Source organism: Conger conger, chromosome 11, assembly GCF_963514075.1.
Source record: "Conger conger chromosome 11, fConCon1.1, whole genome shotgun sequence".
In the NCBI taxonomy this organism is placed as follows: domain Eukaryota; kingdom Metazoa; phylum Chordata; class Actinopteri; order Anguilliformes; family Congridae; genus Conger; species Conger conger.
This window is the reverse complement of record NC_083770.1, coordinates 6,084,135-6,095,913: the sequence shown is the minus strand read 5'-3', so window position 1 is coordinate 6,095,913 and position 11,779 is coordinate 6,084,135. Positions and strand designations below refer to the sequence as shown.

General features: G+C 42.4%; 1 protein-coding gene across 1 annotated transcript; it reads left to right on the top strand.

The window, feature by feature from the left end:
• Positions 1-6,948: 6,948 nt before the first annotated feature.
• LOC133141314 (glycine N-acyltransferase-like protein 3) lies at positions 6,949-11,037 on the top strand. Its single transcript, XM_061261834.1, has 5 exons — positions 6,949-7,023; positions 9,607-9,714; positions 9,863-9,983; positions 10,098-10,230; positions 10,487-11,037. The coding sequence occupies exons 1-5, from the start codon at positions 6,949-6,951 to the stop codon at positions 10,884-10,886; spliced, it is 837 nt and encodes a 278-aa protein (XP_061117818.1). The 3' UTR covers positions 10,887-11,037.
• The last annotated feature ends 742 nt before the right edge of the window (positions 11,038-11,779 follow it).

Here is an 11,779-nt window from a genome sequence, read left to right as displayed (position 1 = left end):
CCTAAATAAATGAACTATACATTTTACATTACATTTGAGTAATTTGGCAGAATACTTCAAAACTGAATCAAATCAATATTTTTTGTCACCACCCTTTGGCGTTAAAACTGCATCACTTCTCTGAGATATAGAACTGCAGGACAGCGTTGGCTAAGACAATTAGCAGGGAGGTTGTTCCAAGCATGTTGGAGAACTTGCTACAGTTCTTCTGCAGACTTTGGTTGGGTCCTTGCTTCTGATCTCAGACAGTCTTGATCAAGTTTTTATGTAAAAAGTAGTAAATTGCTAATATGTAGTATATGTAGCTAATAGTAATATGCTACTTTTTAAAATTCATTCATTATCCTAACCCGCTTATCCTTAATATTTAAGGATAAATGCTTCTATTTTGAGTATTGTTAATGCATGCATTCACCTGCATCATGCCACTTAATAATAATAGTAATATAAGATAAGCCATCCTAGTTAATAGTGTTTGAGCCTCCTCAAAGTGAGGAGTGAATTGGTGATCCTAGTGAGCAGGCTGTCCATGGTCCTGCAGTTTCCCCAACACTGACTGAGAGGGGTCATAGGAGCTGTCTTAGCCTGATCGAAGGTGGGCAGCTGACCAGACCCGACTCTCACACCATTCTGCATATTTGCCAGCTAAGATAATATGTTTTGTCTATTATGTAGCCCTATGTTCTAAAACCAGTCTAAATCAAATAGTCATCGTGAAACCAGACTTGACATGGTCAGTTTTGGAAATGCTAGCTGATGAGAGCAGACATTCTAAAACTGATAAGACTTTCTTCAAAACCGCCCTTTCTCATCTCAAGTCGGCTGTTTGATGTAAACTGGGCTTTTAGAACATCAATCAGGGCGATGACAGCACAGTCAAAGGTGTCTGAAAGAATATCCATGTCTAATGATCGGGGGGATCCTTCCCTCTACATATGGAATATGTAACAGTGTGGATAGATAGTTTTGGTATGGAAAGGAACTGTGAATAAGAACATTTTTATATTTTGTCCTTTAGGTTTATGGATAGCTGTTTGGTATGAATAGAAATAGACCACATACACTAGAGTTTGTTGTGGACTGCTGGCCTAATTTTAAAACCGTCATTTGTCGACCGCACCCAAAGCTGAATAGGAAATCAAAGAATTGAACATTGGTGGGCCACCTTGAGAGTCGCATTCAGTTCTGGATGGACCATTTTGAACGGCTGAGAGATGGTGGACACTTTGCTGACACCTTCAATGACACATTGACACCTTCTCTGATTAAGTTTTGTTTCTAAAATACTATACAAATGTGAATAACAAGGGTTAAATAAATCTATACAATTTTTACATCCCCTTTACACTGTATACGTTTCCTTTTTGTAGTAGGAGCTTGAAGTGTTGACTGCATGGAACAACCACAGAATAAGGCCAACCCACAATCCCCAGACTCCCAGTGGTCGACCTTCAATCATGTATTCTGTCCCCAGCCTATATGGAGCTCAGAGTTATTTGCAGACAGTTGACCAAATTAAACTAGAAATCTTGTTGTGGGGATTGCTGTTTAAAGGACTACCCTTGTGATGAGGATGTCATTAATTATGGCTGAGCAGAACCTTGCAAAGTTGAATGATGTTTATGAAATGACAGACTTTTACCTAAGACTACGTGCAATTATCATTAATGAGCTGAACCATAATGAAAAATGAGGCTCCAAATTCACCATGCCAGGTTAATCAGTAAAAAATGAAATTGATGAACTGCCCAATTTAGAGATTAATTTACTTGTTTAGGTTTTTTATGAAGGTATTTGTTCACCAAATGTTAGTAAAACATTGTCTAATTTGAATATGTATTGTCATCAATCAGTCTTTATTATCTTTATCTGTGGAAACACACTTATCTGAAGGAGTCTTATTAATCATCTAAATGTAAATGGGAATGCTTCATAAAATAATACACTGTTAATAATAAACTGTTCGCAATATCAACAGGCTGAGGCACTAAACTGTGTTCATGACCCTTACATTACTCTCCAAAATTGTATTTATTTCATACCTAAAATATTGTAAGCTAAGCTATCATAACATGTATGCCCCACAGGCCTTCTCTAGAAAGCCTTGTTTGTAAAGTCAGTGGAATCGTGCCTATTGTCTGCGTTTCCCGAAGCCTTCTTAACGCTATGTCATTTGTACGTTATACCTTAAGCTCTACCTTAGTAAGTGGTACTTTCATAAGGTTGGTCTGAACCACTGTTAGCTATACCTTATCGATGCTGTCAGCGCACTCTGCTAGTGGCCACCACTGTTGCCATCCATTACCTTCCTGCACAGGAACTGTGGGAGGAAACCGGAGTACCCGGAGGAAACCCGCGCGAACACGGGGAGAACATGCAAACTCCACACAGAGAGGCCCCGGCCGACCGGGATTGGCACCCAGGACCTCCTTGCTGTGAGGCAGCAGTGCAACCCACTGCACCATCCGTGCCGCCCGAAGCCACTGTTGTGCCACAAGAATTTCCTAATAAGTCTACGAGAAGAAGGGGAGGAGAGCAGACCGATCAGAAGCAAGTAAACAACTTTGGTACACCACGATGGGACCAGACTGTGCCCAGAAGGAAAGGAGGAGCAGAGGCCATCACAAGCATATATAAAGAGAGTGTGCCAGGTGGATCGTTGGGCTATTCTGAGGACACCATGGCTTTTGTGACTGGATTACATTGAATGGAATAGACGCCTATTATTCAATACTTTGCTGCAAGACTCCTGATTAAAGGATAGACTGAATTTGGACTAACTCTTGTCGTCTTCGGGGAACCACGACAGCCTTCAGTCTCTGAAAAAGCTTGACATGTCTTCCTGCCTCCTACAATACCCCATCACTGCCAAGCGGACTCCATAAGAAGGCAAGTATTTCCTCATTTGATGACTTGTCATTTGATGACTTGTGAACATCTCCGCCTAGAAATAAATTATTTTTCGATTTTAAAACACCTGGTGTATTGCAATCTCAAATCATAATATTACACAGATCGTTGTATCGCTCTTGGTTAAGGGGGGTATACCCTTTTGGTAGCTGAGTGAACATGGAAACTGAACAGAAAAATATCAAACCGCCATTACATTTAAAATCAGACAAGATTTTGTTTCCATATAATTTCACACCCTTCTAATGAATAGTCACTGATAAATTACTCCAACTATGCATACAGTACAACTTCCTTATTGTGGCTACATCGAAGATCGAACCACCGACCTTGCGGGTCCCAGTCATGTACCTTAACCACTACACTACAGGCCGCCCCGCAATAAAAATCTTTCATTTGAAAAATGGTTGTTCAATCACAGCTCTCCGTTGAGAAAAGCTGTAGTCCCACTAAGTAAACATTTACTTATTGGGACTAAAATTAAAAAAATATATAAATACTTAATGTAACAGTGAAATTGAATTCGGCCTCTAGTTTATCAGTAATTTAAATCAGAATTGGGGGAATCATTATCTTTGTAGTCAACAGCAAGGGGGAGGGGCTCATTTGGATTCTGACTAAAACAGTGAGCCCATGTAACTAAAGGGAACACCTCAACAAAATACATTATAACACTGCTTACAGGTGAATTTGTAATTTCACCATAAGACTTTCAAAATGGTAACTGAGAAAAGTAAAGCTCTGAGGATAAATAAATATCCCCACACATGATTTCATATCATTGGAGATACCACAAAACATTTCAGAATGTTTTCTATAGATAAGATGGGATAACCCTAACCCTAACTAATTTATCATAGTCTCCATCAACTGGTATTTTCTCCTATTGCTCATTTTATTCACTATATTTGTTCACGTCGCGGCGACGCGGACTGTAAGAACTGTGATTGGTCCGCTTCATAGCATTGCATTATGCATTTCCAGCAACTCCGGCATTGATCAGTTTCAGTCACCTGTGATGTGTCCAAACCCGAAATCAGTTGACTTGATGCCTCGTTGCCAGATTAGTAATCTGTCCTTCAAAAAAAGGCGATTTCGCAGGTGTGTTCGCAGCACGCGATTGAAACGCACTTGAAGGCAGAAAGTTGTCAGAATGAAAGTAAAGTGATTACGTGATGCGTAAATTACAAGCAATTTAGCTGCTTAGCTCACGGAGGCTTAACATGTTACATACGTTATTTCAGTATGTCAAGCAATTAAAATGTTGTTTATAAAGTATAACTAAAACAAAATATCGAGCTCATTGTGTACTTGTGCTTGTGGACAAGCTCTTTTACAGTTACTTTGTGAACTCCGCCGCTGTTTTCAGTCGCCATTAATTTAACGGAAATAAGATCTATACACTGAATCACAAATGATTATGGGATATAATGACAACGAAAACTAGCGTTTTGGCGGTTTAATTGCAGGCGACGCAGACGCCCCAACGCACAAGTATAAATGCTCTCAACGGCGTAGGGGCTACGCGCAGGGTACTCCATAGCCTCTGCGTAGACTCGACGCAGAAGTATAAATTAGGCTTTAGCCATACCATATCGATTGTCAGGTCACTCCACTAGTGGCCACCACTGTTACCACTGCAAGCCTCTGAAATCAGCTGTTGCTCTTACACTGCTCAAAAAAATTAAGGGAACACTTAATCATCACAGTGTAGCACCAAGTCAGTTAGACTTCAGGGATATCAATCGGTCCATTTAGGACAGGGGTCTCCAACCCTGGTCCTGGAGAGCTACTGGGTCTGCTGGTTTTTGTTTTCACCTTAAAATCAGCACCTGTTGAGACCCAGGTAACCAGGTGAGGTGAGTTAATTAATTAAATTAGAGCAGTTGATTATAGTTAATTGCAGGGTAAGAACGAAAAACAGCAGACCCAGTAGCTCTCCAGGACCAGGAATTTCACTTGCTTTGGTGCAAATGAAAGTGACAACAGGTGCAATGGAGATGCAAAAGCAAGACAACCCCCAAAAAGGTGAGGCATGTGGTGGCCACAGACAATTGCTCTGTCCTTATCCTTCCTGACTGATTCTTCTGCTAGTGTCCTTGTCACAACTGGCAGCATAAGGCGGTACCTGCAGCGCAATCAGGTTGCACAGGTAGTCCAGCTACTCCAGGATGCAGTCACCAGAAGGTTTGCTGTGTCTCCCAGCACAGTCTCAAGAGCATGGAGGAGATACCAGGAGACCGGCCATTTCACAAGGAGAGCTGGAAAGGGCCGTAGAAGGGCATCAACCCAGTAGCAGGACTGGTATCTGCTCCTTTGTGTGAGAAGGAACAGGAGGAGCACTGCCAGAGCCCTACAAAATGACCTCCAGCAGGCTACTGGTGTGCATGTTTCTGACCTAACTGCCGGAAACATTACATTACTGGCATTTGGCAGACACTCTTATCCAGAGCAACGTACAGTTGATGAGCAGGAGACAATCCTCCCCTGGAGCAATGCAGGGTTAAGGGCCTTGCTCAAGGGTCCAACAGCTATACGGATCTTATTGCGGCTACACCGGGATTCGAACCACCGACCTTGCCTGTCTCAGTCATTTACCTTAACCACTACGCTACCTTAACCACTGCGCCACTACGCTACAGACTCCATGAGGGTGGCATGAGGGCCCAACGTCCTCTAGTGGGACCTGTGCTCACAGCCCAGCACTGTGCACTCGATTGGCTTTCACGAGAGACCACCAGAATTGGCAGGTCCACCATTGGACCATGTAATCTAGTTGATATAAAAATGAATAAAGTGCATGAATGTAAGCTCCATAAACGGGCTCTATCCCTTTAAACCTCTAAAACTCGACTGTGAGTAGTGACGTCATGTGAGTGCAAAACCTAGAAGGAGTCTGCAGAAAGCTATACAGGCTATAGCGGAAAGACAGAAGAACTCAGGGCAGTATTAGAAAATCCAGTAAGTTTATAAATGTGGCAAATATTAATTACTCTGTATGAATCCTGTAAAATACACTATCTTGTCACTTTAAATATCTATCAAAGGTGTTGTAGTAAGATGAAAAAAATGTGTTCTTTTCCAATTATTGATTGCATATAGAAAAAACCTTTAAGACTGTTAAGACTGTTGGTTGGCATGATATGCTAGGTACGAAACCTATGTATTTTCTTGTTACGCTGGTTAGAGAAAGTTAGAGAATCTTGTAATGATGTGGATTAGGTTACGGTCCACATAACAGTGATTGAGTGTTGTTTTATTCATGTACATGTGTGTACAAAGACTATTGGGGACGGTTATATTGCTAGCCATGTAAGAGGAGGCCATCATCCCATGTAAAAAAAATGCATCGTAAGTCCACAAGCAGTCAATTGAGGGAAGCAGGGGCAGGCTTAACCCTGCAGAGATTAGGCGTTTCTGTGGGCATGTCCACTCTTGCCAACTGGATGAGAGGATCGCTCCTCCTACCCATTAATCAATAGGAGGGCGGATTTCCTTACATTTTCACCCTGGGGCCATGGCATGGATTGAGGCGTGGCCTCATATCTGGGTTGCTTTTTTTGTTTTGCACAAAATGGAGCCAACCGGGATTCAAACCCAGGACCTCCTTGCTGTGAGGAGGCAGTGCTACCCACTGCACCATCCATGCCACCCACTTTTTAAAATTTAATACAAAAATGTTTCTGTAAAATTTAATCTTTTGGAAAATGAATATTTTCTTTTATACTAACACACACACAAAAAAAAACATGTACATAATAAAGTCTAGGGTGCCTAATACTTCTGCACAATACTGTAAATGAAACTTCATCATTTTGCCTGTCCCAGCCCACTATGACTAAACTTTAAAATACATTAAAATCCTTACATATTATTATTGTATAAACATATTATTTTGTAATATTGGGTGATTTCATATCTCATACCTGAAACATGTTTTTTCATGAGTAATTCCTTAAAGATTATTTTTTGGAAATGTTGTTAATATTGGCCATGCTTCTTTTCTAGGTTTTTAGCTGGTTATTGTGTCTTGAAAAGATGAAGATTTTAAATAAGGCTGCATTACAACAAGCAGAAAAGGTTCTGCTGTCACACTTACCAAAAAGCTTCATGGTAAGGTATACAAGTATCCTCAGTGGTGAAAATGGCTTTTTTTGTGATTAAATAATTAATTCTTTAAAATAATTGTATTGAGCCAATTTGAAACAAATTTATGTCAATATTTTATAATTGTACTGTGTATTCAGTCATTAAGTTCTTAATATTTAAGGATAAATGTTTCTATTTTGAGTATTGTTAATGCATGCATTCACCTGCATCATGCCACTTAATAAAAATAGTAATATAGGATAAGCCATCCTAGTTAATAGTGTTTGAGCCTGCTGTATGAAGCATGCAGTCCAAACTTTTGGACTGTAGACTGTGGTTGTATAGTGTGTTGATACCCCAGTTACATATTCCATATGTAGAGGGAAGGATCCCCCGTGGTCATTAGACGGGGATATTCTTTATGACACACCGGCTGTCCCAGCCACGCCCTGATTAATGCTTTATAAAGCACCCGTATCACTGAACAGTATCACTGAACATTGAGCATAGGCCTTTGTAGATCAACTCCTCCACCTTGAATACGGTGGACAAATGCTTCCATTTCGATGGGCTGTTGCACACTGGAGTCTTAAAATACCATTGGAAGAAACAAAGGCTTAAGACAAAGCACTACTGCTGCACCATCTGGGAGGAATGACAGCAATCCATGGATTGGCAGAGCCTGTAATTCCCCATTCTCCTAGCTGATCTCATTGGCAATAGGACGGCAGTCTTGCAGGAAACCCAATTCAAGTCCGCCGACTCCATGGGCTCAAATGGAGCCTGCTGCAGTGCTCCTAGGACCTTGTCCATGTCCAAGGAGGGAACTGCGGGCCTCCTAGCATGAGTCTGGAGTCTGAGAACACCCTTAAGAAAGCACGTAATCAGGCTACCGCAGTCTTCAAAACACTACTGGTCCCCAACCCAGCAAGCTTTGATAGCTGCAACTATAGCCCCAAGGGTAACAGGAGATTTACCTGCTTCAATCTGTTCCTAAAGGAACACCAAAACCCGCTGGGCTGAGACAGAGGGTCCCGGTGGTGTGTTCCACACCAAGATGGAAACACTTGCCACCTATAGGAGTAGGCCATCCTAGTTGATAGTGCTTGAGCCTGCTGGGTGGTCTTCAACACAGACCCCGGTAACCCCAAGCTAAAAGCCCAGTCCTCTCAGGGGACAGACATAGAGTTAGAGCCCCTGGGGAAATGGGTGGAACAGAATCCCTCCTGCCTGAGACCACAGGTCTCTCCAGACCATCCAGGAAGGCCAGGTTGGAGCTACCCGGATCACTCTTACATCCTCTATCCACAGCCTCTGATGAACGGGTCTGAGAAGGCAGAATAGAGGGAAGGCATAAAGCAGTCTTGGAGGCAGTTGATGTGTTGGAAGCTAACAAATCGTGCCAGATCTTCTGCACCACCTGGGGATGAAGTCTCCAGTCCCCATGGTAACCAATCCACCAACCAAACCAATCCACAGCAATATTCAGGGGACCTGGCACATGAACTGCCTCAAAGATTTCCAGAATGGCCAGATCCGCAGCCCGTATGCTAGCTTTCATTAAGTGCGCATGGCTGCTCTGCCTCTTGATATATGCAGCAGTCACTGTGCTGTCTGTCATGACCAGTGCATGGTAGCCCTGTAAGTGTGGCAGAAAATGATGGAGAGCAAGAAAAACTCAAAAACATTTATGTGCTGAGATGCCCAGTTTCCTGCCCAATGGCTGGACATCCCCACCCCGTGTGCACTGCACCTCAGCTCTGATCTGCAGGGACCTCAGGGGGGAGACTGCCAGCCCCAGGTGGCACCTTTGCACAGGGGGCATGTGCAGAAGGGTCAGTTGGATCACCCACATTGATCAACTGGCGCACCTGAGAGCTAGACCTGGATGCAGACTAGCATCCTGTTTGGGGACAACAAAGTAGCCAGAATAGAACCTCTGATTACTCCTGCCCGCAGTACTTCCCTATGCTTGGGGGCTGACAGTGTGGAAAAGGTGGCCACCATGTCAGGGATGAGGCAGAACTGTAAGAGATAACCCTGGGTCCTGATGGAAAGGACCCACGGACTCCCTCAAGTGAGGAGTGAATTGGTGATCCTAGTGAGCAGGCTGTCCATGGTCCCGCAGTTTCCCCAACACTGACTGAGAGGGGTAATATGAGCTGTCTTAACCTGATCTAAGGAGGGCAGCTGACCAGACCCGACTCTCACACCATTCTGCATATTTGCCAGCTAAGATAATATGTTTTGCCTATTATGTAGCCCTATGTTCTAAAACCAGTCTAAATCAAATAGTCATCGTGAAACCAGACTTGACATGGTCAGTTTTGGAAATGCGAGCTGATGAGAGCAGACATTCTAAAACTGCTAAGACTTTCTTCAAAACCACCCTTTCTCATCTCAAGTCGGCTGTTTGATGTAAACTGGGCTTTGTAGAGAATTAATCAGGGTGATGACAGCACAGTCAAAGCTGTCTGACAGAATATCCATGTCTAATGATCAGGGGGGATCCTTCCCTCTACATATGGAATCTGTAACAGTGTGGATACATAGTTTTGGTATGGAAAGGAACTGTGAATAAGAACATTTTTGTATTTTGTCCTTTAGGTTTATGGATATCTGTTTGGTATGAATAGAAATAGACCACATACACTAGAGTTTGTTGTGGACTGCTGGCCTAATTTTAAAACCATCATTTGTCGACCGCACCCAAAGGTGAATATATATTGCATGCATGTGTCCCGCCGCTTATTCTCTTTGTCAAGTCAATTTATTACCTTTACTCTATATGTAATCAATATGAATTCACATTACATGTGTCCATTGTCTGAGTAACTGATTATTTTTTTCATGGCATGCACAGATTGAAAATTCCCTGCTTTATACTAAGGAATTGACTTTCTTCAGTACTGATGAGAAGGATCTTAAGAGAATGTTGATGGAAGACAACGTCTTAGACTGGAATAAATACTTCAAAATTGGGGGTACATAATTATATTCTTTTTTAACCTTTCTAGTCATTGCAACGATATTATTACTTTTATTATTAGTGGCTGCAATGGTATAATTTAATTATAGGATTGTGTTCCTTTCCTGAGGGATTGACATCCGTCATGGAACCATGTTGAAGGCTATCTCCGCTGCAAAAGGAGTCACATTGAGACAGGGTCCGATTGCTCATATCTTGGAATTACAAGGCCCAAGTCTCCTTCCTCAACTGAAACTGAGCAGGTACATTTGGGAAAATGGGGGAACCGTCTTTGGATCTTCAAGTTTGGAAAGTTTGAGTGGAAGCCACCTTGTATTTTCCACTGGTGTTTTTGTTGAGATATTCATGAAACTGAGTGTCTTCTCATTAGCACAGAGCACTCACTGTTAATGGGGGGTCAAGTCTCAGCTGAAGTTTACCTGACCATCAAAGTGAAATAGCCATAGTGGTCTTGATGTGTTTGAACAGCTCTTTGTCTGAACATGTCCTTTCCTGCAGAGATGTGGAGGCCAGGATCTCCTCCCTGAATGAATCCCATGTCGGTTTGGTGAATAAAACCTGGAAATTCGGAGGTGATGAAAAAGGTTTCCAACTAATCAAACATCTGATAAGCCACTTCCCCACATGTTGCATCACTGATGAAGAAGGCCGTCCAGTTTCCTGGCTGCTGCTGTATGATTACTGTGCCATGGGGCTGTTGTACACCGTGCCAGAGTACAGGGAGAGGGGCTATGCCGAGATCCTGACATACACCATGGCAGCAAGGCTCCATGCCCAAGGTTTCCCTATGTACTGCAACATTGAGGAGGGGAACCAGGTCTCCTATAGGCTCGCTAAGAAAATGGGCTTCACTGAAGACCCCTCCTTCAGGGCCACCTACTATGAGTTCAACTACTAAACCAGTATTTCTTCTTAGGAACATTACAACTGAACTCACCACCAAGGTGACTTTACTAATATACAATCAGTGAGCACTTTATTAGGTAGACCTGTACACCAGCTTGTTAGTGCAAATAAGAGCATACAGACATGGTCAAGAGGTTCAGCTGTTTCAGACCAAATGACAGAATGGGGAAGAAATTATCTCAGTGATTTTTGGTGCCAGACAGAATTTGGGCAGCTGTTCCAACATCCAGTGAGCAGCTGTTCTGTGGACAAATACACCTTGTTAAACACCTTGAGATAGGTCAGAGGAGAAGGGCTGGTCAAAACTGACAAAAAGGTGACAGCAAATTACCACACATTACACTGCATGGCATGCAACTCTGGTTCAGAGCATCTTTGAACACACAATGCTTCAAACTAACATCTAGGTGGATTGGTGACAGCAATAGAAGACCAATAAGTCTAATAAATACCTCATAAAGTGCTCACTGAGTGTACCTCTTTTATGTAGTTGTTTGCAATATAGCACTGTCTGTGATTTATTAGTGTTTGACTTGCAGTTACTCAGCCTGTCCTTCAAAGTTAGTCAGCCTGTTCTAAATAAGTTAGTTTTTAGGATCTGAAATTCTCCAATTCTCAACCAATGAGCACAAAAATTACACTCAGCCTTAAGTAAAATAAGTTTCAGTTTTTTTGCCATTCAAACGAAAGTAAAAATAAGTGTACAGTGTTCTTCACAATGCTCAATCAATAAAGAACCACGTTCTTTCTTTGTCATGTTCTTCACTGTCTTAAAAAGAGTGGTGATGGCTGGTAGTGACCTGTGGTCTGATTTGCAGCTTTTCTCTGCACCACACATTAGATACACTTGGCCGGCCCTTCTGACCCCTATGCTGGGTTCGATTC